This window comes from Natator depressus, chromosome 1, assembly GCF_965152275.1.
Source record: "Natator depressus isolate rNatDep1 chromosome 1, rNatDep2.hap1, whole genome shotgun sequence".
NCBI lineage: Eukaryota > Metazoa > Chordata > Testudines > Cheloniidae > Natator > Natator depressus.
In genome coordinates, this window is record NC_134234.1 from 47,792,394 (window position 1) to 47,819,361 (window position 26,968).

Consider the following 26,968-nt stretch of genomic DNA (forward strand, 5'->3'; position numbering starts at 1 on the left):
TGATGAAACATGAAGTACAATACCCCATACAAAAAGAAAAGGAGTACTTGTGGCACCTTAGAGACTAACAAATTTATTTGAGTATACGCTTTCATGAGCTACAGCTCACTTCATCGGATGCATCTAGTACCCCATACAGTGGCTGTTATTAAGCAAATTTTCCCTTTTATGCAGCAGGAGCTGGTGAGTTCAGATTTGTTGAATCTTTCTAGAGATCCAAAACCTTTTAATCTAATGATTTCAGTGTGTCTCCTCCCCTGTGTTGTTTAAGCATTGAAAGGAGGGGCTACATAGTAATTCTACACCTGTTTTAGCCCACGCCTATCAACTTGCTAAACTTACCAAACAAGTGCAGAGTTAGGCATGAGAACATCAGGTGTTGCTTAGGAGTTTAACCACCATCAAATAAGCCTTTGAGTGTGCAGATTTTTACTGTTTGGTCTTATGCTGGGGTAGCTTTACAAATTAGTCTGCTATAATGGCAATTGATGACGACAATTTATGCTCTAGGACTAAGAGTAAACTGAATTCATATCACACTGATTATAAATCAACAAGACGGAGCAGCCTACCACCAGACCTCCTCCTAGGAAATGACATTAAAGGAAAGTTTCAAAGAAATATTAAGAATTTAGAACCTATACACCCAAGGCGCCCTAAGAAAAGACCTTCTATTTTTCCAGGTAGGACATGCTATGTTTACTAGTAGATTGGTGCAGTACCTCTTTAAACTTTGTGATGATATTTGAGGAATTCAGTGATTATTTAAAACAGTTATTAGATGGACTATGTTCAATATAAAATCTATCTACAGGTGTTGTCTAAGATTTATAAGACAGAAGAAATATGGCTGTTGTTTGTAGTACAGCAGCATGACACACACCGGTCTAAACTGTAACTAAAAAGACAGCATTCTTGGGCTTTTTGTTTTCATATTGTTTGCTTGGTATGTTAATGCTTACCATTAAAAAAATAATTTCCATGTATTACAATGCTTACAATTCTGGGTTTAATCAATCAGATTTACAAAGAGCACAGCTAATTAACTATTTAATTTTGATACTGAGATATCCAGCTTGCACTTCTAATTATTTCAGTGTCTCTTTTTCTTTTTGTTGGGATGTGGGAGAAGCATGGACTTGTTCAGTGAAGCTGGTGGTTTTTATGTAGCCAGAAATTAAAACCATTAAATACTCGAATGCATGCTTTGAATTCCTGTCTTGCATTGGAGCCTGAAGATATTTGTAGTAAATGATTCAGTTTAACCTCTGGTTGTTAAAATTTATGAACAAGCTGGATCCGTATATTTCAGTCAGAATAAAATATATACCTTAAAAAATCTATAAATAGTGTCTAAAATAAGCAAGAGATTAGGAGGAAAACATGGAAGCATCTGTTGCAGAGCAGTATTCGGACCTATTATGAGATTTTTTTACCAGATGATTTAAAATGGTTAGAAAAAAAATCAATATTTATGTCATTCCCGTAGAAACTGGAAGTGTATCTCAGTGAAATAATCAAAGCAAATACAATCCTTATTCCAAGGAACAAAACTTGTTTCAGAAAATATATGTATCTTATTTTCAGCTGAAAAAATCAGATTGATTTAAATTCCCAAATCCTCTTTGGGGAATGGGGCTGTAATGCAGACACTTACCAAAGAGCAACTGTTGAGATTTTTATTTTTAAAATCGTGGGGTGTTTTCCTTAGAGGCCGCTAGACGTATAAGGGAACCAGAGGCAAAGCTCTGCTCATATGGTGAGCTGAACAATCATAATAGGAGCAAGGGTAAGAGAAAGGAGACCAGATGCCAGAGAAAAGTGAAATTTGCTCAGGGTTTAGAATCTTAAAATCGAGTTACAGGAATGATAGGGGGCTTCTCACTTTAATATTTTTGAAAAGTAAAATCAGTTAAGAAGCATTTGAACACTAAAGGAAATAAGGCCCCCTTCCTTCTCTTTTTTTTCCCTTTTATTTTTGCTCTTAAAAAATACATTTCCTACAATAGCTTTATGTCAGGTGACTCAGGCATGCCCTGTAGCTCCACCACTTCCCAGTGCCTGAACCGGTTCTTCCTGAGGCAGTGCTGCCTGTGTGACTGTCAAACTATAGTCTATCTTATCTTTCCTTTTCTTTTGTCTCTGTATCTACCCTATTTTCTTCTTGCCTTTATTGCATTCTCTTGTTTTCCTCTTTTTGTTTTTTTCTCTTTCTCTTTCCCCATTGTACCTCTTCTTTGTTCTTCCCTGTCTACCAACTTTTTTCATTTGGATGTAACCATACCCAGTATCATTCTCTTCTTTCTGATCTGATCTTATGCTCTTGTGTCCATTCAGCTTTGCTCCTTTTCCTTTTATACCCTCCCCTCACCCCATCCAGGGTGATCTTGGACAAAAGACTACACTTTCTGTTTGCCACTACATTATTTCCCCTTCCTCAAAATCACTCACACCAGCATTTGTCCTCACAAGGTTTGTGCTGTCTCAGACTTGAATTCTCTAAAATGCTTTGTGCATCTGGAATGCTGCCACAACGCTTATGAAATGCACTGCAGCAATGTTACAGTGCACAGTGACTGAAAAGTAATGCAAATTGCTGGCTCCAAGCTGTAGGTGGAGTGGGGTGGAGAAATGTGGTCTGTTCCTTTATCTGGAACTTCATCACTCTATATGTAGAATTTTCAGTTGATAAATTTTTAGAAATAATCTAATGTAAGAAAAGTTTTAAAAGCCTTCTAGACTCCTCTCATTGTCACTGATGAATCCTGGTCACATATGTTGCACATATGCTAAGAAGATTGTCACTGATGTAAATATAGAGTAGAATGGAAATGGAATTATACTGATGACTCAAATGTTCTGCAGTCCTGATTTACTGAAGTGTTTCCCAGACTTTTGAAGGCTGAATGCCCCCTTCAGAAAGGTAAAATCAATCGTGTCCCCTTGCTCCAACCTCACCATGTGTTGTTATATTTTTAATGTAAACATATTCCGCATTTTCTCCTTCCCTTCTTCCCTTGCTAGTCCTTCACTCCTCTCTGCACCCCAAGGTTTGGGATATGTGTAGATATTCATAATATAAACCTTCTTCTCCTTCCTTCCTTCTTGATGTGCTTTGAGCAGTGAAATAATTAACAGTGATAACACTTAAAGGCATCTAAGTTATCACCCCTTAAGATGAATGGGGCACTTCATACATCAGATCTCTTGTTTCAGACTCTGTGCAGACTCAGACAGGTGTCTGCACTGGTTAGACTCATTTCACATTTTAGTCACAATCATAAGAACTAGAGACTTTTTTAAATAAATGAAAACTGAAACTCTGGAGAGCACTTGATGTGTCTGCCTGCCTGCCTTCTTTCCCGCTCCCCCCCAAAGGTAGTCCTTCACACACACCCAGGCAGGGGTGCCCTACACGCCACAAGTCCTCCTTTTCTCTTTGCAAATACAGACTAACACGGCTGCTACTCTGAAATCAGTTTACTATATGTGCTTCTTGGCTGCAGGATAAAGGTTGGGGGGGGAGGGGGGAAGGAGGAGAGAAGAGGAGAAAAATGCTTACCACAAGTAAAAGTAACGAATAGGGCCCTACCAAATTCACAGCCATGAAAAATGCGTTACAGACAGTGAAATCTGGTCTCCCCCCTGTGAAATTTGGTCTTTTTGTGTGCTTTTACCCTATACTATACATAGGGCCCTACCAAATTCACAGTCCATTTTGGTCAATTTCACAGTCATAGGATTTTAAAAATCGTAAATGTCATGATTTCAGCTATTTTAATTTGAAATTTCACAGTGTTGTGATTGTAGGGGTCCTGACCCAAAAAGGGGTTGTTGGTGGGGGGGGGGGGTGGTTTGCAAGGTTATTGTAGGGGAGGTTGCAGTACTGCTACCCTTACTTCTGCTCTGCTGCTGCTGGTGGAGAGCTGCCGCTCTCCAGCCGCCAAGCTCTGAAGGCAGCACAGAAGTAAGGATGGCAATACCGCAACCTTCCTACAATAACCTTGTGACCCCCCCCCCGCAACTTCCTTTTGGGTCAGGACCCCCAATTTAAGAAACACTGGTCTCCCCCATGAAATCTGTGTAGTATAGGGTAAAAGCACACAAAAGACCAAATTTCATGGGGGGAGACCAGATTTCACAGTCTGTGACACATTTTTCATGGCTACGAATTTGGTAGGGCCCACTGCTCGCCAGCTGTCCAGCTCTGAAGGCAGCAGCAGCACAGAAGTAAGGGTAGCAGTACCACAACCCCCACCAACAATAACCTTGTGACCCCAGCACAACTGCTTTTTGGGTCAGGACCTCTACAATTACAGCACCGTGAAATTTTAGATTTAAATAGCTGAAATCATCAAATTTATGATTTTTAAAATCCTATGACCGCAAAATTGACCAAAATGGACCATGAATTTGGTAGCGCCCTAGTAATGAACCTTGTCAAAGGATTAAAATGTATTAAGACATTTTTTAAAGCAACTGATTTTTCAGTTCTTTGAAATTCAAACTTTTGGAACAATTTTTCCTCTAAAGACTAGGAATTTAACTTTGCAAGATGTGTACATATTTTTTATTGACCTGATTGTCCACCCCTAAATAGTACCAAAAGGTTTTGTGGAATTTCTACCTGCAAGGAAATTTTTTAATTTGGAACAAAGACCAGTAGATTGAATTGTAACAAACTAAAGGCCCATATGCTGTCCTTATGCATTGCCAATAGGAATTGCACATTATAATATTGGAGAGTATGTGGCCCCCAAGTGATATCTTATTTTAAACACTTGAAAACAAACCCTGTGGGCTTAATTCTTCAGTCTTTTTGCATGTAAAACTCCCATTGGTTTCACTGGGAATTAAGGACCATATCCAATGTAATGGAAGTCAGAAAGCATTTTTATATTGACTGCTGTTCATGTCTATCTTAGGGTTTTTATACTGCTGTTCATCAGCATAACATCTGAGCACCTCCCATGTAAAATCAGTAGCAATAGAGGAATTCTTAGTAGACTTCATTGAGTTTCTCACTCTTCTTCCTTCTCAGAGTAAAGACTCTGCTTGGAGTGGGAGTTTTTTATGGTTCAATTTTGTTTGATTTCTTTATTTTGATTTTTTTGGAGTTGGAATGAGCATTAAATGGATAAAAATGCTGCATGCCCTTCTGTAATAATGTGTTATGCTCCTATAGAAGATACTAGTCAACCACAAATCTTCCACTGGCATTAGCAAATGATTGATCAAATTGGTAGGATTGCTGAACACAAGAATGATATCACTTAAGAAGCATTGTAAATTCGCATCCTAAAAATTTCAAAACTTCAAGATGCAGATTTGCTTTTCTGTGTATGTATGCTTAATTCGAGAGTAAATCGAATGATCATATCAGTGACCAACTAATAATGATGACAGGAAAACCGTGTACTAAATTCACCATATATATTCCACATCCTGACTGGCAACACTGCTCTGAATATTTAGTCTAATAGTGTCTGAATGCCTGGTAATAAAGAATGTAGCGTAGCAAGGACTCTCCTACCTATGTTGAGAACTGTGCTAACATATAGTTCTTTATGTAGTGTAGACAGGCCCTAGAGATTATAATTAAACTTTACAGTTAACATCTGTTCATATGGATGGAGGAATTCATGCCGCAAGAGCTATTGGTTCAGTATGACCAGATCTGAGCTGATAGGGCTGATTCTATATACTAGCCCTTGATGCAGCCTTTGTCTGGGTGGTATCTTATTAAAAAATGAATGGTGTATTGTCTTGTTTTGAAGACGATTAATAAATGATGAATTAGTAAACTGTTAAAAGCCATGAGTGTATAGTCCATAGTGGTGACAAGAAACTATAGTTTTACCACAGGTTAAACTAGGCAAGGTCATTTATGGGTGGGGATGTTGACGTTGCCTACCTAACTCTCAGTAGAAATTTCACAATCTAATTACTTTTAATAAGGATGCTACAAATTGTAAATGTAATACATGTCTTGATTTAAAGAAGACATAAAGTAATATTCTCATTTTATTAAAATATGAACAATCCTACTTCCTGTTTGACTAAATCTATACTAAGTTAAAAGAAGTTATGTCATTTCTAAAACCTTGATACTGCATTGTGATCTGTGTGGGTGTATTGCTGTGCATGCGAAGGCCCGTTAGCTTCAATGGGGCAGTGCGCCAATGCATAATCAAGTTCAGGATGATGGACAGTAGTTGTAAATTAGGGCCTAATGCTGCAGACAGCACCAGGCAGAGAAAGCAGAAGGGAGACAGGACTTGCTTCTCCCAAAGGTCTCCAGATGGTGGAGGAGGTATGCAAGGTTATGTGCCCCCCCCACCGATTTCTGCCAGAGTTTTCTGGCCCCGCTCAGTCACTTGGTGCATCTGGGCCCCCTCCCTGCACAGCAGCTGCCGGAGCAGGCAAACTGCGCCCCGCGGGGAGAAGCAGGCAGGAGCAACAGCTGGGAGCTGCAGGGAGGGGCCACTGCTTTTCTGGAGAGGAGACTGAGGGTGAGGGGGGCGGGCTTAAACGGTGTGGGGCGTGACTCGAGCTCTTCCGGGGGTGACCGAACCTTTAAATTGTGTCCCCCCACTATCAGGAGTTATGGGTCGTCTCTCACTAGTTCATTTAAAGTTAAGAAACTGGTTGGAAACTGAAAAAGAAGGAAAGCTTGTTTTCCTCTTCTAGCCGATGAATAAAAACTAGGTGTGGGATGATGAGATCTACTAGTACTAAAATCTTGAAGGGCATGGTGACCAGAAATGGTCAGTTCAATTCACTAACGACAGATAATACTTCCTTTGTTTAATAAATCAATTTTGAATGCAAAATATGTATTGATGAGAAAAAATAAGCTTATGTTTAAGGTAATTTATTTAATAAAAATTATTAAAATGCTGTTTGTGCATTTTAATTTAATTCCAATTTTCATCTAAATAGAGTGTTACACAAATTGCAAGTAAAAATTTAATCTAGTAATTAAGAAATGCATCATTCAACACCTTCTAACTAATAAAAATGTAAACAATTAAAAATCTGAATTAATGCAAATTAAGATGTATAATTTCCTAAATAAATGTGTATGGATACACTGTATCTTCTGGGTTAGAAAAATGAAGCACCAAGTTTCATGTAAATATAACTCTTGAGGAAATTCTAAGCCACTGCACAGGCGCAGAGAGCGGTCACACAGCCCTCCCTAGCTGGGCAGACATGTCGTTTTGCGTGCCCGGAGCAGCCAGCAAAGAGAGAACTCACTGGGCGGGAGAGGCATGAGGCTGGGGACTCCCCCATACCCAGACTCCCCTGCTGAGCCTCACCGCCCCCTGCACCCACAACTCCCCCCCAAGCCCTCTGCACCCCCACCCCACTGAGCCTTATACTCTGCATCCAGAGCCCTCTTGCACCTGCCCTGCCAAAGCCCCCCACCCACAGCCGGCCCTCCATAACCCCACCCAGGGCTGGAGATGTCCTGGCTGGTGGCTCGTACCCGTGCTGAGCTCAGTTGCTAGTCCCATCTGGGCTGGGTGTGGGGGAGGAGCACACTTCCTCTGCACAGAGTGGCTGGAGCTGGGTCAGACCCTGCACCCTGAAACCTCACCCAGCTCTGCATTCCCCTCCTCCGCTTCCTGCCCCCATCACTCCTCAGCCACAGGGGGAGGGGTCACTGTACGGGGAGCTGCTCTCCCGTTCACCCAGCTCCCGTGCATCTGGATCCCCCACATACCCAGACCCTGCCACCAAGCCTCATCCCCCACACCCAGAGCTCCCTGCACCTGACCCCACATCTCTGGCATCCAGAAACCCCCCTTCATCCAGACCCCCACCCCTGAACCCAGACCACCCCCCGCTGTGCCTCCTGCAGTTGAACTCCCACCCCAACAAGCCCCACTCCCTATGCACCTGGACCCCAACCCTACTGAGCTCTAACCGGCTGCACCAGGACCACTCCCCCAGCACCTAAACCCCCTGCCAAGGCCCATTCCCTCATACTCCCCCCCCCCCCCATGCTGAACCCTAACCACCTTCACTTGGACCTCCACACCCGCAGAGTCCTTTGCCCCTGCACTCGGACACCACGCCCCCCCATGAGATTCTGTGCATCCAGATCCCTCCCCACACCCAGACTCCAAACTGAGCTGCCCGCACCCAGATTGCCCCACACAAAACCCTTTCACCCACACGCGGATCCCCCCACACTAAGCCCCTCCACACGCGGATCCTGCTCGGCTGAGCCTGCCTGCACACACTGGGTACATCTGGCGTGGAGGGGCATGGCCCTTAAGTGTTTCTGGGGTGGGGCAGGCCTGGCCTTTGCACTGAATCAAGGTCGGGTACAGCCTCACCACCAAGTCCGTGTCCTGGAGGGAGGGGGAAGGGAGCTGCAGGGTGATCTCCCACCTCCATGCAGCCAGTGGCCTGTGCTTCCCACTGCCATGCTGGAGCCTCTATATTTATTTATTGATGAATACATTTTGCAGAATTTTAAAATATTGTGTGTAGAATTTTTATTTTTTTGGTCCAGAATTCCCTGAAGTGTAAAATATTATGTTTAGTTGCAAATCAACTTGTAATGGTTACCAACCAATGAGAATGAGCCTTTCTTTTAGAAAATACTTTAAAAAGTACAAATTAAAAGCATAATTAAAATCAATTATTTATAGATAGATACCAAGGTCAGAAGGGACCATTATGATCATCTAGTCTGACCTCCTGCACAACGCAGGCCACAAAATCTCACCCACCCACTCCTGCGAAAAACCTCTCACCTATGTCTGAGCTATTGAAGTCCTCAAATCGTGGTTTAAAGACTTCAAGGAGCAGAGAATCCTCCAGGAAGTGACCCGTGCCCCATGCTACAGAGGAAGGTGAAAAATCTCCAGGGCCTCTTCCAATCTGCCCTGAAGGAAAATTCCTTCCCGACCCCAAGTATGGCGATCAGCTAAACCCTGAGCATATGGGCAAGATTCACCAGCCAGATACCCAGGAAAGAATTTTCTGTAGTAGTTTAAATCAAGTAGCTTTGCTTGCTGATTTAAAATTATTGCTTTGATTTAACTCAATCCATCCTTGGTCTCCTTCTCCCTTTTCTTCTACTTTTCCCCTCCAAAACTTGTAAGCTAGGGAAGTAATTCATGTGCTTCAGTGTATCCCCATTTTATAGCTGGGAAACTGAGGCATAGAATGCTTAAGTGACTTGTTCAAGTGCACACAGGAACACTTTGAAAAGTAGAACCAAAATCTCCTGACCCAAGACTCATTATCCTCTAAACATTTTATAGCTAAATTTTCTGCTAAAGGAAAAAATGTGTTAAACTGATATTTTCCACATTTTATTAGCTACTTCATAGTAAACTTGCTTTAATTCAAACCATTTTCTTTTCTGTTTTATTTAATCCTGTTCCAAAATTGCTAAATTGGTGTGAGAATGTCACAATTTTATAAATAAGAATCTGAATAAATGGCAGTTGTTCTCAATTTGATTTTTTCTGTGAATAAAACTTTTGCCTTTTTGCTTTTGCACATTTTAATTTTGCACTCGCACATTCATATGCCTCCTTATTATTCATCATTTTAAGCCTTTGCTATTTCTTTTGAATGTAATTTGTCCATGATTCTAAGGAAAGCTTTAGATTCTAAATCTAAACAGGTCTGATGGATATGGTTGTCAAATTTGTTTTCTTTTTTCATTCATTGGTATTACTGCTTTTGGTGCTTAAGGACTATGTAGATAGATCACTTGATCTTCCATTAGGCCTATGATGAAGATGGCACCACCTTAGTCTCAGGTTGTGTTTGGAACATCAAGGAGGCTCTCCATTTCCATTGGAGAATCAGCCTGAAGGTGAAGATGAAAAAGATGAGAGAGTTGCTACTATGGCTACTTTTTTACCTTGCATGTTGGTGTCGTATAGTTTCCCCTTGCTGTAGGGTCACGATCTCTTATTACTGGTGCTAAAACACATTTTTAGGCCAAGATGGTAGTCCTGTGAAAAAAGTCCATTAGATGGACAGTGGGCTATATCCCATCTTAAGTAATATATTGGAAATTAAACAACACCTGGTGGTTTAGATTCATTGCTGTACTAGGGCTAGTCTACACTGGCAATGCTAAAGCGCTGTTGCGGCAGCGCTTTAATGTGGTTTGTGTGGTCGCGGCAGAGCGCTGAGAGAGAGGTCTCCCAGCCCCCTAAAAAACCCAGGCCTTCGTGAGGGGTGTAGCTATCAGCGCTGGGGGCGTAGTTCCCAGTGGTGGTGCACTGTCTACACTGGTGCTTTACAGCGCTGAAACTTGCTGCTCTCAGGGGTGTGTTTTTTTCACACCCCTGAGTGAGAAAGTTGCAGCGCTGTAAATTGCCAGTGTAGACAAGCCCTAAGTTTCCTCGTGGTGGTGGGAGGGGAGCCTCAGGGAGCCAGTTACCAGATTCTCAGCATGGATTTGCTTCCCAGCATAGGATAAATCTGTCTTGGGGCTAGAATGCAAAAAAAGAATCTGGCCCAGTAATACATTTTACTTGTTTGACTCTTCATTTGTACAGTGTTTTATCTAGAGGATAATAATTGAAAAATATACTGAAATTTTAATTTAGAGCATATACTGAATGTATGTCCTTTGATGGGAAATGTGTAGATTTCTGTATATAACAAAATATCCCTTCATTTTGAAGAAAGCTTTTAAACGAATGTTTGCTACTGTTTTTTCTTCAACAGATGCCTGTTATAGAATGAGTTATAGCTGTATAAAGGTGTTAGTTAGAAATTAGAGAGCAACATCGGAATTTGAAACAAAAACATGAAAAACAATTAATTTCAAATGCAGTAAATTATAGTAGTTAGTAGACATAGATATTTATAGTTCATTTTTAAAAGTCTATGTTCAGAAGTCCTTAGAAAATAGTCTTTTCCATCTCTTTGCTCCTAATGTACTTTGAGTGTAGATTCCACATCAAACTGTACATACTCTTCAATCACAAAATAGTGTTATCGTGCTAATATGACAGAAAATTTGTCTGAATTACATTTTTATAGAGCTGATAAAATCTGGAGTATTTCATTAAACATCAGAAATATTCATCCTTCTCAAAATTTTAAAGGAATACTTCTGGAGTAATGAAAACACCTAGGGCAAACAAAATGCTTTTTGAAGAAGTGGACTTAAGGGTTATCTTAGTGCTGCTTGTTTAACCTTCTTCCTAACCTTTGTGGTTTCTCCTTTGTTTTTCTGTGTTTTTTATCTAATCTATGTGGCTAGTGAGGGGAAAATTTGCCTTTATGCCTCATATTGACTTTTGCATAGGTCTATATACTACAAGTTAATCATTCGGTGTTTACTGTTTGTATAGTACTTGCTTACTTGTAGGCTTGCTCTATGTATATGGTAGGTAGCTATCTTATCAGAGCTGTTGATCAGTCACATGGCCTTGTACCTTCAAAAAGGAGACACACGGTATGTAAAACCTCATCCAAGTTAAATAACCAGATGATCTTATAACCCAAAGAATACAAGTTTTCAGTATTTTCTTTTTTTATTTCTTTAATGTATATTACCTCCCTCAAATTTAAAAAAAAAAGTTTATTAAAAGCTAGGGTTTCAGGAATTTCTAAAAATATTTGATTTTGTATTTTCAAAAATAAATGTACAAATGAAATGCAGTACTAAATAAACATTCTCTCTCTTTAGGTTCAAATAATCCTTTGCTTGTATTATTTTTAATAAATATATTGTTTAATGGAAAATTAATGTGTAATAGAATCTATGCTAGGTAATACAGAGTGCTCAGAAAAAGGTTACTGGAATTACCTGCAGTTAGCTGGAAGGACAGATATATTGCTTGTCAAGATAAATATGTTCTGACACAGTTGTGTGAAGAAGCCTTTACAGTATCTATTGTGCATTAACAATGCCTATCTCTAGACAGATCTGTTTGTGTCTCACTTTTAAAATGAGCAAAGTTCACCAGATGCATCACACATTCTGAAAGTCCTTACTCCTACAAAACTATGGTTTAGTTTGGAAAAAAAAATTCTGTTAGGAAAAACTTATTTTGTTGGGATTGGCTTCTGAATCGGGTCCTAAACCTGAGAGGTGCTGAGCATCTCCACTTTGAGTTTATTGGAAGTCATTGCTGCACGAGTGCCTCTGAAGATGAAGACCTTTAAGTTGAATTATTTATTGGTTTAAGGTACACAGATTTCTGGCTGCTTTACAATGTTGAAAGCATATTGAGGGCAAGGCATCACTCCATGTTGATGCTGCAGTTTCTGAAACACTATGAGCCTTTGTCTTTTTTTTTTTTCTTTACACTATTAGCTTGAGTGGTAATTTTCTTTTTAGGTTAAACTACCTCCCCCCCCCCCCCAAAAAAAAAAAAGTGTTTAGTTCACATTGATCGATAGTATGTGATACACTTTAATAATTCCCTTTTAAAGACCTTGGGTGGGAGTTTCAAAAGTACCTAGGTGATATAGGAACACAGGTTCCATTGACTTTCACTGGGATGTGTGTGCCTCTGTTGCTTAGATGCTTTTTGAAAATCCTCTATTGTCTTCATATTATGGCATATATGTGTTGCTGTTTGACAATAGAATAACATGTGACTCAGAGTTATAGTAGTTTATCCTGTTATTATATTCATAAATTACGTGTTAAATTGTGTGGGTTTTTTTTGTTTTTGTTTTTTTGTATTTAGCATAGAGAATGTCACAAGTTGGCCTACTCCCTCCCTCTAGACAGATACCAATTTATTGTGAGTGGACCCAACCCTGAATCCTCTAAGCCCCACTGGGCCTGGGTACTGATTGGTCACTGTTCCTAGCTTTGGGTTTCCCTGTGTCTGACACCTTTCTTGGGCAGTGGGACCCTGCAGTCCAGCTGCCTTAGATCCCAAAATCAGTGTCCCAGCCCTCCTGTGCCCGTGCTCCCTTGCAGTTTCATCATGCTGAGGTGCTCTGAGTTTTTATTTTAACCCCTTCAGGGACAATGTAGCAAGCAAGCAAGGAAGACAAGCTTAGCAAAGTTTCAGAGTAGCAGCCGTGTTAGTCTGTATTCGCAAAAATAAAAGGAGTACTAGTGGCACCTTAGAGACTAACCAATTTATTTGAGCATAAGCTTTCGTGAGCTACAGCTCACTTCATCGGATGCATTCAATGGAAAATACAGTGAGGAGATTTATATATACACAGAACATGAAAAAATGGGTATTACCATACACACTGTAAGGAGAGTGATCACTTAAGATGAGCTATTACCAGCAGGAGAGCCGGGGGGCGGGGGGAGAAGAAAACCTTTTGTAGTGATAATCAAGGTGGGCCATTTCCAGCAGTTAACAGGAACGTCTGAGGAACGGTGGGGGGGGGGGGGTGTGGAATAAACATGGGGAAATAGTTTTACTTTGTGTAATGACACATCCACTCCCAGTCTCTATTCAAGCCTAAGTTAATTGTATCCAGTTTGCAAATTAATTCCAATTCAGCAGTCTCTCGTTGGAGTCTGTTTTTGAAGTCTTTTGGTTGTAATATTGCGACCTTTAGGTCTGTAGTCGAGTGACCAGAGAGATTGAAGTGTTCTCCGACTGGTTTATGAATGTTATAATTCTTGACATCTGATTTATGTCCATTTATTCTTTTACGTAGAGACTGTCCAGTTTGACCAATGTACATGGCAGAGGGGCATTGCTGGCACATGATGGCATATATCACATTGGTAGATGTGCAGGTGAACGAGCCTCTCATAGTGTGGCTGATGTGATTAGGCCCTATGATGGTGTCCCCTGAATAGATCTGTGGACACAGTTGGCAACGGGCTTTGTTGCAAGGATAGGTTCCTGGGTTAGTGGTTCTGTTGTGTGGTCTGTGGTTGCTGGTGAGTATTTGCTTCAGGTTGGGGGGCTGTCTGTAGGCAAGGACTGGCCTGTCTCCCAAGATTTGTGAGAGTGATGGAATTTCTTAACCACAGACGCTTTATTCTTAAAAGCAGTACAGAGTTACAGATCTTTTAAAAACAACCAAATCCTGACTGCAAACTGCCCCGCCACCGCAATTAAGGACTCTCAGAAGGGGTGACATCAGTGTTGAGTAATCATCCTTCAGCTAGGCAGCCCTTTCTGCTTTCTTAGGCTGGTCTTCTTGCATGTGGTTGTGGTCAGCTGCTTGTTCAGAAAAGTGCTCCCCTGTATGAAAATAGCCTGTCTCCCCCTTTGGCCCATATTCTGCAGCTTGGGAGTTCCAGGCTCCACACTCTTCTGCTCATTGGCTTCTGTGTAGAGAATCATTCAAACCAACCTGATCTCCTTCTTTGAGAAAGTAACAGATTTTGTAGACAAAGGAAACGCAGTGGATCTAATTTACCTAGATTTCAGTAAGGCGTTTGATACTGTGCCACATGGGGAATTATTAGTTAAATTGGAAAAGATGGGGATCAATATGAAAATTGAAAGGTGGATAAGGAATTGGTTAAAGGGGAGACTACAACGGGTCCTACTGAAAGGTGAACTGTCAGGCTGGAGGGAGGTTACCAGTGGAGTTCCTCAAGGATCGGTTTGGGGACCAATCTTATTTAATCTTTTTATTACTGACCTCGGCACAAAAAGTGGGAGTGTGCTAATAAAGTTTGCGGATGATACAAAGCTGGGAGGTATTGCCAATTTAGAGAAGGACAGGGATATCATACGGGAGGATCTGGATGACCTTGTAAACTGGAGTAGTAGTAATAGGATGAAATTTAATAGTGAAAAGTGTAAGGTCATGCATTTAGGGATTAATAACAAGAATTTTAGTTATAAGCTGGGGACGCATCAATTAGAAGTAACGGAGGAGGAGAAGGACCTTGGAGTATTGGTTGATCATAGGATGACTGTGAGCTGCCAATGTGATATGGCTGTGAAAAAAGCTAATGCAGTCTTGGGATGCATCAGGAGAGGTATTTCCAGTAGGGATAAGGAGGTTTTAGTACCGTTATACAAGGCACTGGTGAGACCTCACCTGGAATACTGTGTGCAGTTCTGGTCTCCCACGTTTAAGAAGGATGAATTCAAACTGGAACAGGTACAGAGAAGGGCTACTAGGATGATCCGAGGAATGGAAAACTTGTCTTATGAAAGGTTTCAGAGTAGCAGCCGTGTTAGTCTGTATTCGCAAAAAGAAAAGAAGTACTAGTGGCACCTTAGAGACTAACCAATTTATTTGACCATAAGCTGTAGCTCACGAAAGCTTATGCTCAAATAAATTGGTTAGTCTCTAAGGTGCCACTAGTACTCCTTTTCTTTTTGTCTTATGAAAGGAGACTCAAGGAGCTTGGCTTGTTTAGCCTAACTAAAAGAAGGTTGAAGGGAGATATGATTGCTCTCTATAAATATAGCAGAGGGATAAATACTGGAGAGGGGGAGGAATTATTTAAGCTCAGTACCAGTGTGGACACAAGAACAAATGGATATAAACTGGCCAGCAGGAAGTTTAGACTTGAAATTAGACGAAGGTTTCTAACCATCAGAGGAGTGAAGTTTTGGAATAGCCTTCCAAGGGAAGCAGTGGGGGCAAAAGATCTATCTGGCTTTAAGATTAAACTTGATAAGTTTATGGAGGAGATGGTATGATGGGTTAATGTGGTTTTGGTAATTAAATATTCATGGTAAATAGGCCCAATGGCCTGTGATGGGATATTAGATGGGGTGGGATCTGAGTTACCCAGGAAAGAATTTTCTGTAGTATCTGGCAGGTGAATCTTGCCCATATGCTCAGGGTTTAGCTGATTGCCATAATTGGGGTCGGGAAGGAATTTTCCTCCAGGGCAGATGGAAGAGGTCCTGAAGGTTTTTCACCTTCCTCTGTAGCATGGGGCACAGGTCACTTGCTGGAGGATTCTCTGCTCCTTGAAGTCTTTAAACCAAGATTTGAGGACTTCAATAGCTCAGACATAGGTGAGAGGTTTTTCGCAGGAGTGGGTGGGTGAAATTCTGTGGCCTGCGTTGTGCAGGAGGTAAGACTAGATGATCATAATGGTCCCTTCTGACCTTAGTATCTATGAATGTATGAAAATTCAATAGCCCTTTGACTTGATGACTCTGACATAGCTTTTCAGACATAATCTTTCCACTAGGTGTCAAGTCCTTGCTACAAAATAGATGCTCTAATCCACAAAGGAGGTGGTAATAGAACATAAAAGTCCCACTCCAAAATGAAGATTGCAATACAAAGGAGAACTCCACCACACAACATAGAGTTCACAATTTGACACATGTATATCCCCAATCTGTGTCACAGAAAATAATGTAAAAAAGAATTTATGTGAAAAATGTGTTTGTGTGTCCACTTCTAAATTAATTCTATTCTCAGGAGATCTGGGTTACTCTTACAAATGTCAGTAATTATTTAGTTTAATTTATATCATTCTTCATCTTGTATCTTTAAAGGCGGGAGTAGAGTAATATTAAAGTTTACCTTTACAAACCTGCTTTCAGAGATGCCAAAGACAATGTAAGAATATTGTATTCTTTAAACTTATCCCCTTGCTAAAATCTCACTTCATGAACTAAAAGCATTTGGATAGTATCAGTTATTTTAAAAAAATTAACCTGAATATATGTTGAGCACAATCCTGAAAGAAATATCAATGGCTGCCTAGCCCAGCCACAGAAAATCTCATGTACTGTGTGATGGTGGGGTAAAAAAGGGTGCAGAAAGTAGTTGCAGAGCAGCTAGGCATATACATGAGTTTTCAGTTTCTGCACACTCGGACTCTTATGCTGGTCCCATCTCCCCAAGTGGGGCTGGACAATGTGCTGTGGCAGCTACTGTCCTGAAGGTGCAGTAATCACCTCTCCATGGCATCAGGAGAAGTTGCCAAATGCTTAGCCCATTCTCTCTCTTAATTTTTGAATTAACATTTTTTAACAGTTTCTTTGGGTGCTTTTTCACTCCTGGTCACTGGTGGCAAGGGAGCAGTTTCTGCTTATCACCAAAGATTGAGGAGGGGTGCAGGTGCCATATTTCTGTTGTACAGGAACTCCCCAGTCAAAATGGAAAGCTGCTCCAAAATTGTTACTGCAGTTTGGTTTGGCAGGAAGCAGTGGGGGGAGATATTTTACCTAATGGATCTCCCTTCTTCCTGACCAAACTCCAAAACAGAGATTTGGGACTGTATAACCACTTTTGGTTGAAAATATGTTAATTTGCTAGGCAGGCACCCACTCCTCTAGAGACATACGAAATATATCTTGTGAATCATTGCCATAAGCCCAATTATCATACATGACAACTGGGTGGGATGGAGTCTTTAAGAAAGATATAGGTGACTATGTGATGATATAGTGTTTTGTCTTCATTGAAAATTATGATCATACTGATTTTAAATTAATATTTTTTTAGTTACCAGAATGAAACTGAGCATCAGAACAATAGTGTTAATGTTTGAAAGCCTACACTTTCCCACACCCAATTAACTGAAGAATTGCACATCCAAGGATTTGAATGCTGCAGGGCTATGTACATTTGCTTATTTTCTGTATATAACATTTAGAGTGCATTAAACTTTATCAGTTTACTCCTAAGAGATTCTCTTTAATCCACAGTGTCTGACAGTCTGAAGTGGGCCTTCTCCTGATCTTAGTTGCATTTCACACACACAGACTTTTTGAATATTTTAAATGAAAATTGCCACAATAGCTATTTTGTTTTCTTTAGGCAAGGTTAACGTTCTCTGTTGTAATTTGCATACTTATGGTATCTTTCTAGGGAAAGTGCGTTTGTCCAAAAAGTGGCAGTGTCAAAAACTGATAATCCTTCTGCGAGTGAGCAAGTTACTCATCTCTCTCCAAATTTTCATTTTGTCTTTTAAATACTGAAAGTAGCAGATGAACAAATTAAGGCATCCCCAGACAATGCATGACAAGAATTCTTCAGGCCTCTGGTTCTCATTGACAACAATTTTATTGTTGTTACTTACTCCTCATGGATATACTTTTTTCTTCATTGTTCGGTTTTGTGGGATTAGAAAGTTGGCAACCCTACGCCTCTTCCACACAGACAGTATTGCCAGCCCCAAGTGCTCAAAATCACGAGTCAGGCTCCAAAAATAATGAGATTTTTCTGAAAATTTTCTGGCCTTTTAAAATGCATCCAAGCTTTTCTCCACAACCATAGTTTCTTTCATTTTCATTAGTGAAAACGGAGACTCTTGTGTAATCTCTTGATTCCAGCAGCAGCTTTAAGAAATAAACCAAATATCATGAGACTCATGATAAAATTGTGAGGGTTGTTGTCAGCTGCTGGCCCCTCCTTCAGAGCAGCGGGTTTCAGCATGAATAACACAATAAAATATATGGAGTTGTCTGCAGATAAAGCTGCACTGGTGAGATGGGGTCATGTTTTTGAACTTTTCTCCTCCACCATGAGAATTAACTTTTAAAATGTATTCTCATGTCATCACTTATCTCAGGAGCTGGGGCTCTAAGTGTGGGTCCATGCCCTTTTTAATTTTTTGCTAGGGACTGAGTTTGGTTATATTAACTTTGGTATGTCAGGATCCATCGTGGTTGCTTCCCACCTTTCAGTGTGGATTATCACCTGCCAAGGGAGATATAGAGAAAGCAGCCATATAGGGATTGTAAACTGTAGCAGCAAGACCATCCCTATGCATTGATGTGTTGCCACAATCCTAGCATCTGTTTTCTGCTGCTAAGGGGAAAAGTAGTTCTGATCAAGACCTGGCAGTCAGCACCAAGTGATCTGCTAAAAATGGCTTTTCAGGGGTATTGCACAATGTAAATTATGTGTTATGACACGTGTACTTCCCATGTTTTGTCAAAAAAGGAAATCTCCCAGTCTAAAATCCACATCCATCCACACCACTAGCCATACTGCTCCCACAAACTGGCATGCAGCTACATACTGTGTTCTTTGGGCAAAATCCCCCAGTGGTTCTCAAACTTTTTTTTTCGCAGACCACTTGAAAATTGCTGAGGGTCTCGGTGGACCACTTAATGATCTTTCCAAGTGTTGTTTGTACCGTTAGCTAACTATTGTAAAGTGCTTTGGATAAAAGCGCTATATAAAAAAACCTTTATAATAATTAACTTTTTTTGTTTTACAAATAAAAGCACACAACTCATATTTTAATATCAGTAGTCTTACTTTTCTAATGCGATGGATGTGCCCTCTCTCCCCCACTGCAGCAGCCCCCGAGCTGGGGCTGCGAAGGAGGGGAGTCTCTCTCCAGCAGCCACAGCCCTGGAGCTGGAGAAAGTCGCCTCTTTCTCTGGCCGCCGCAGCCCTGCACGTCCCAAATTCTCCCCACCCCCTCTTCTCATCCCACTGCCCCCTCCCATCTTACCCCCTATTCCCCGCAAGGCTACCACCTCACCTTACATGTGCGTCTTTTCCAGGGTCTAGGCACCTAATTAGTGGCCCTTCATTCTCTCATGTGCAGCCGCCCAGGTGTGCACTTTAGGGGGAACTATCCGCGTACCACCTGAATGGTCCGCGGACTACAGTTTAAGAACCACTGCTGTACAGTAAGTGTATGCAAGTCCTGGGGTTGAGAATGCATGGATACCATGTGCATAATGCAAGGATGGATAATGTTAGAATAGCTGCTAGATAGCAGCCATAGTCACTCATAAATTTTAATCTTTTAGAATTAGAACTTTGTGCTAACTAAGAATAGGATATATAGTAGTATTCTGGTATGGCCCTGAGCTAGGAGAGTAGCTTCTATTGCAACTTCCTTCAGCAGAGATAGTGAAGAAGTGGCATTATCTTCATGGATATTGTTTTCCTTTTTGTTCACTTTTTAAAGCATTTCTGGCCCATGGGAGATGTTCTCCATTTAATAATTATGAAAAATCACTGTAATTTGGATTTGCACTGTTATTTTATGGTTTGTTTATATTTATAAGTCCTACTGTGAAAATTATGCCTTCTGGTTTTCAGGAGACTATTCAGAGTCTACTGCCTAGGATGACCTTCTGAATTTTTTTCTTTTTCTTTTTTTTGGGGGGTGGGGGGTGGGGGGACGGACACTGTTTTTGTAAAGAGACAAAACACATTTCAGATTTTTTAGATGATCATGATGTATAAGAGTTATTGTGAACTGGAAAAAATGATTTAAGATACTGAGAAGGGATATGTATATACATACTATGAACATTGATGTTTATGATGTTTGCTTAAACTACTTGTTATTTATTACTGTTATTATTAAGATGAACTGTTCGATGCTATTTATAAGCACCTCCTTCCCCTCAGTACAGGTGCCAGATACTGGAGGGATAGGATGTATTCAGTTTATTTTATATATTATAAATGTATTTCATTATGAAGAGCACTTTCCCTATTGTGTTTTCAAAAGTGTTAAGTATTCAGTGTTAGTCTTAAGCTGGATCTGGCATGATGAGGCCACTGCTTGGAGTTCCTTTTCTGTAGCTCTAGGGAAAAAATTAAGAAATAGAAAAATTATATATAATGTTAAGTTTAAGTTGAAACATTTCTGGTATTCATAATACATGATTTTGTGTCTTTGTGTCTTTGTCCACCATATGCCCATGGAACATCTACACTGAAGAACTGCTGAATCAGTAGATCTCTTATCTAGGGTGACCCCCATCTTTTCTGAGGCTAGTCCTGCTCTCCTCTAGATACCACTGGCTGATTCCTGCCCGCTACACAGCGGGTTTGTGCATAGCAGACTTTCTGCCAGTAGGCCCCAAAGCCTGGATGCCGGCAGTTTAACCCTGGCGGAACCCAAGGGGTGAATTGGGTTGATTGTACTTAAGATTCCTAATATAATTTCTCATCTATAGATCTGTTAAAGATTTTACATTGAAAGGTCAAAATTCGGGCCTAAACCAACTTTAAAGTTATTGTAATACAATGAAGATACTTTGATCTTAAATCCACCATTCAGTTGCTGAATTTGTAAATAGTTATTTTAGTGAAATCCAAAAATACAAACGAGAGCTCTTTCTCCAGCAACTGCTTATTAATATAATTATTTCCCTATACAGACAGATGGGTACATTAGCATAAATGTTTTAATATAATTGTATATTATTGAAAATTATTAATGATGCAGTGGTTCTCAAACTTTTGTACTGGTGACCCCTTTCACATAGCAAACCTCTGAGTGCAACCCCCCTAATAAATTAAAAACACTTTTTAATATATTTAACACCATTATAAATGCTGGACGCAAAGTGGGGATTGGGGTGGAGGCTGACACTTGTGACCCCCTGAGGGGTCCCAACCCCCAGTTTGAGAACCCCCGATTTAAATGATTAATCTATTACAGTCTGTGCAACTGGGTACATCTAGAATGTTCAGTACATGTCCTGGAAACTGGGTCTGGTACCGTGAATACTTTGATGTGTTTTACCAATTTGCAAAACATCTTAATCTGGATCCAGACTGCCAGTTAGTACCCGAGAGCCATCAAAAGGCCTTTATTGTGTTGCTTGGCTGCATTGAATTGTTCCTGCTCAACTGAAAGTTATAGGCTTGATGGAGGAATTAAAGGATGAAATTCTATGGCCTGCATTATGATGCAGGAGGTCAGACTAGATGATCATAATGGTCCCTTCTGGGTTTAATCTTATGAATCTGTGAATTGACATCACAGGAAGTAGTGCCTCTCATAATTAGTAACTAGAGTGCTTAACAGTGTTGCTTCTGGAAATAACAAATATCTCAGTACTAAAAAGTGCCTTAAAAGAATGTTCCTCATGCATGCGGATTAGAGTTGTTGGGAAATTTTGTTGAAAATGCAATTTCTCTGAAAAGTATATCTTTTAAATTATCATAAATGTTTTTTTCTCTATTTTCCGGCCATCTCTGGGGTGACTGTATGAGTGTGCACACTTTTGTGAGTAATGCACTAACTCCAAACTCATGTGCATAAAATTTTATACCACACTGTACTGTCATGTGTTCCTGTGTATAAAATGCAGTTGGAATCACACACTATTACTCTGACATGGCTCCTAATATGTGCATACTCCCCTCCCAATAGTTCTGGGTTTTGTGGGATTGTCCCACTTTGACCCCCAAAGCCTTCTGTCCTCGTTGAAGCAGCTCCTGTCCCACAGGGCTCTCTGGGCACAGCTCCCCGATCCAGGTGTTGCAACCCGGCCCTGAGCACACAGGTCACAGCACCGCCCAGATTTGGGCCCAGCCTGAGTAGTGCTGCGACTTCAAGTGCCAGGGGCCAGGTCACGGCGCACAGAGTGGGAAACTGAGCCCTGCTACCCCCATGGGACAGGAGGCACAGCAGCCACTGCTGCAGGGGAGGGCTCGCTCTGCAGCTGCCCTCCCCCAGGCTTGCCATCACCTGATCCTCCCCCCAGCCCACTCCCTTGGAGCAGGATTTGTCTGCTTTAGCCCCTGGGAATGTTTGGAGGTATGTATGTGCAGAGTCCCAGTGTATCAAACTTATATTTTACTCCTAAAACTAAAATGCTGAATCAAAATAACATATAGTTCTGTAAAGAGAAAAAAACACATTTTTTTCTCCCGAGCAAAAAGCTGTAGTGTGGTTTAGTGCTGGAACTGTAATCTTATAACAGGAAAATAGTCTTGCACTGTTGGAGCACTTTTAGCTTCATAAAGATTTCATTCTGTACTGATGATGCATTTTCAGCTTATCAAATTAGTTGGTGTCTAGTGATGACTCTCTTGACCTGAGTAGAAGAAAGGTTCAGGCAAAGGTTATACATCAGTGACCTGCTGGGAGTCCAAAGGATATGGTGTGACTGAGCACTACTGCAATTGGTACAGCTCAATTCCATGTCCAGAAACTGATTCTGTTCCAACTGTGGCTCTGATGGCGGAGCTGTTAGTGAGCTTTTACATCCACAAGGCAATTAAGAATTGTTGATTTAAAAAAAAATAGATTTTTTAAAATTTAAATTAAATACATTTTCCTTCTTAAAAATAAACCTTAATTAAAATTATATTTGAAATTGACATCCTATAGTAAGCTTAGATCTTAAAAAAATCTGTTGAAATTATTTAAATTGGCGGTCCACAAACTTTTGAGGGTCACACCCCCGCCCCTGTCCATGCCTCTCCCCCAACCCCAAGCCGGGGCCAGGAGCAGGGCCGCGGCTGCAGGGGGGGACACAGACAGAGGTAAGAGGCCTGAAGCCGGGACCACAGCTGGGGGTGGATCTGGGGTCGGGAGCGGTGCCACAACAGGGGCCGAGGCTGGGGGCCGGAGCAGAGCTGTAGCTGGGCTGCAGTGTGGGCCGGCAACCAGGCCCACGGCCAGATGTGGCTCCGCTCCCGGCCTTGCTCCGAGCCTTGGCCCTGGGCTGGGAACGGAATCATGGCCAGCGGCTGAGGCTGGGGGCTGGCACAGGACCAGGAGCAGAGCTTCAGCTGGGCCATGGTGGGGGCCCCTGGCTGGGTGCGGAGCTGAGGCTGGGGACAGGGCCAAGGTCGGGGCTAAGAGCTGGGGATGCTGGGGGTGAAGCCAGAGCAGAGCTGGGGCCGGGGAGGGGCTGGGTAGTGCTCCCTCCCCGCCCCTTTGGGGCTGGTCCAGGCCCCACTGTGCCCTCCCAGATGGTCCTCCTTGTCCCCCCTAGAGGGGCACATCCCCTCACTTTGGGGACCTCTGATTTAAATAAATATACTGTAATATGCTGCATCAATGAGCCCTCCTCAAATTTTAATCAGATAAAGGGTGCTGCTTTTTAAAATACATACAAAATCAAGGGGAAAATATATAACTTGTGAGGGCAACTCAAGCTTTCTAAGAGTATGTGTACACTACGAAATTAGATCTATATTATAGAAGTTGATTTTTAGAAATCGATTTTATACAATCGATTGCGTATGTCCACAGTAAGCGCATTAAGTCAGTGGAGTGCGTCCTCACTACCGTGACTAGCATCGACTTACGGAGTGGTGCACTGTGGGTAGCTATCCCACAGTTCCCGCAGTCTCCGCCGCCAATTGGAATTCTGGGTTAAGCTCCCAATGCCTCATGGGGCAAAAACATTGTCACGGGTGGTTTTGGGTACATGTTGTCAGTCGCCCCTCCCTCCGTGACAGCAATGGCAGACAATCGTTTTGTGCCTTTTTTCTGCACAGACGCCATACCATGGCAAGCATGCAGCCCGCTCAGCTCAGCTCATCTACACCACCGCTATTGTGTCCTGGGTGCTGCTGGCAGCAGACGGTGCAGTAGGACTGCTAACCGTCGTCATACACTGCTTCCGCTGCAACTCTGCTCTGCTGCTATTGTCTCAATAGCGAATTTCTCCATGTTGTCTGTCATGGGCTCCCGGGTACGTGTGTGCTTCCTCGGGAAATGTGCACGGTGCTAACTGTCGTCCTCCACCACTTCCGCTGCAACTCTGCTCTCCTGCTCTCATGAATCCACCTCTCAGGTCCTCTCGTTGTTCTCTATAAATATCTATTCTTATGGCATCTGTCGTCAGCCACCACTTCTGCTGCAACTCTGCCCTCGTGCAGATGCCATACTATGACAAGCATGGAGCCCACTCAGATCACCGTGGCAGTTATGAGCATTGTAAACACTTCGTGCATTATCCTGCAGTATGTGCAGAACCAGAACCTGCAAAAGCAGGCGAGAAGGCGACAGTAGCGCGGTGACGAGAGCGATGAGGACATGGACACAGACTTCTCTCAAAACACTGGCCTCAGCAGTTTGGCCATCCTGGTGGCAATGGGGCAGGCTCATGCCATGGAATGCCGATTCTGGGCCCAGGAAACAAGCACAGACTGGTGGGACCGCATAGTGTTGCAGGTCTGGGATGGTTCCCAATGGCTGCGAAACTTTTGCATGTGTAAGGGCACTTTCATGGAACTTAGTGACTTGCTTTCCCCTGCCCTGAAGCGCCAGAATACCAAGATGAGAGCAGCCCTCACAGTTCACAAGCAAGTAGCGATAGCCGTCTGGAAGCTTGCAACGCCAGACAGCTACCAGTCAGTCAGGAATCAATTTGGAGTGGGCAAATCTACTGTGGGGGCTGCTGTGATCCAAGTAGCCAGTGCAATCACTGAGCTGTGGCTATCAAGGGTAATGACTCTGGGAAATGTGCAGGTCATAGTGGATGGCTTTTCTGCAATGGAATTCCCTAACTGCGGTGGGGCGATAGATGGAACGCATATCCCTATCTTGGGACCAGACCACCTTGGCAGCCAGAACATAAACCGCAAGGGGTTCAATGGTTCTGCAAGCACTGATTGATCACAAGGGACGTTTCACCGACATCAATGTGGGATGGCCGGGAAAGGTACATGACACATCTTCAGGAACTCTGGTCTGTTTGAACAGCTGCAGGAAGGGACTTACTTCCCAGACCAGAAACTAACTGTTGGGGATGTTGAAATGCCTATAGTTATCCTTGGGGACCCAGCCTACCCCTTAATGCCATGGCTAATGAAGCCATACACAGGCACACTGGACAGTAGTCAGGAGCTGTTCAACTACGGGGGTGGGGGGGACGGATAGCTCAGTAGCTTGAGCATTGGCCTGCAAAACCCAGGGTTGTGAGTTCAATCCTTGAGGGGGCCGTTTGGGATCTGGGGCAAATACTGGGGATTGGTCCTGCTTTGAACAGGGGGTTGGACTAGATGACCTCCTGAGGTCCCTTCCAAACCTGATATTCTATGATTCTATGAGTCTACAGCCTGAGCAAATGCAGAATGGTGGTAGAATGTGCATTTGGAAGTTTAAAAGCGCACTGGCGCAGTTTACCGACTCGGTTAGACCTCAGCGAAACCAGTATTCCCATTGTTATTGCTGCTTGTTGTGTGCTCCACAATATCTGCGAGAGTAAGGGGGAGACATTTATGGGGGGGGGGGAAGTCGAGGCAAATCGCCTGGCCGCTGATTACGTGCAGCCAGACACCAGGGTGGTTTGAAGAACACAGCAGGGTGCGCTGCGCATCAGAGAAGCTTTGAAAACCAGTTTCGTGGCCAACCAGGCTATGGTGTGACAGTTCTGTTTTTTCCTTGATGAAAACCCGCCCCCTTGGTTCACTCTACTTCCCTGTAAGCCAACCGCCCTCCCCCCTTCAATCACCACTTACAGAGGCAATAAAGTCATTGTTGTTTCAAAATCATGCATTCTTTATTAATTCATCACACAAATAGGGGGATAACTGCCAAAGTAGTCCAGGAGGGGTGTGGGAGGAGGGAAGCACCGGGTGGGGTGGTGGATGAAGGGAGGAAGGAAAGACAAGGCCACACTGCACTTCAAAATTTATTGAATGCCAGTCTTCTGTTGCTTGGGCAATCCTCTGGGGTGGGGTGGTTGGGTTCCCAGGAGCCCCCTGCATGTTCTTGGGCATCTGGGTGAGGAGACTATGGAACTTGGGGAGGAGGGCATGCGGTTACACAGGGGCTGCAGTGGCGGTCTGTGCTCCTGCTGCCTTTCCTGCAGCTCCACCAGACGCCGGAGCATATCAGTTTGATCCCCCAATAGCCTCAGCATTGCATTCTGCCTCCTCTCATCGCGCTCATGTCACCTCTCATCTCACTCATCCTTTCTGTCCTCACGTTCATTTTCTCCTTTCCTGGACTCTGACAGTGACACGTATTCTGCTGAGCTCTTTCAGTGCGGGAGAACTGCATGAGCTCAGAGAACATTTAATCGCAAGTGCATTTTTTTGCCTCCTTATCTGCACTAGCCTATGGGATGGAGATGATAGGGGGAGCGTTGAAACATTTGCAGCTGCGGGAGGAAAAAAAGGGAGAGTAGTATTTAAAGACACATTTTAGAGAACAATGGGTAGACTCTTTCACGGTGAACCAAGCTGTTAACATTACATAGCACATGTGCTTTCAGTACAAGGTCGCATTTTGCCTCTTATATTGAGGGCCTGCCGGTTTGGCGTGAGAGATCACACATGCAGGGCTGGGCAACAGAATTCTGCTTGCAGGCAGCCATGGTAAGCCACAGTCTTTTGGCTTCTTCGACCTTCATAAATGTGGGAATGGTTTCAAACA

General features: G+C 42.4%; 1 protein-coding gene across 2 annotated transcripts in view; it reads left to right on the plus strand.

The window, feature by feature from the left end:
- The first annotated feature begins 399 nt into the window (after nucleotides 1-399).
- FRY (FRY microtubule binding protein) overlaps nucleotides 400-26,968 on the plus strand; it is a 323,193-nt gene continuing 296,624 nt past the window's right edge. For both annotated transcript variants that reach the window (XM_074959329.1, XM_074959318.1), the window contains exon 1: nucleotides 400-683. In XM_074959329.1, coding sequence (XP_074815430.1) covers nucleotides 479-683 — 205 coding nt within the window. In that variant the 5' untranslated portion in view covers nucleotides 400-478. The remainder of the gene's footprint in view (nucleotides 684-26,968) is intronic.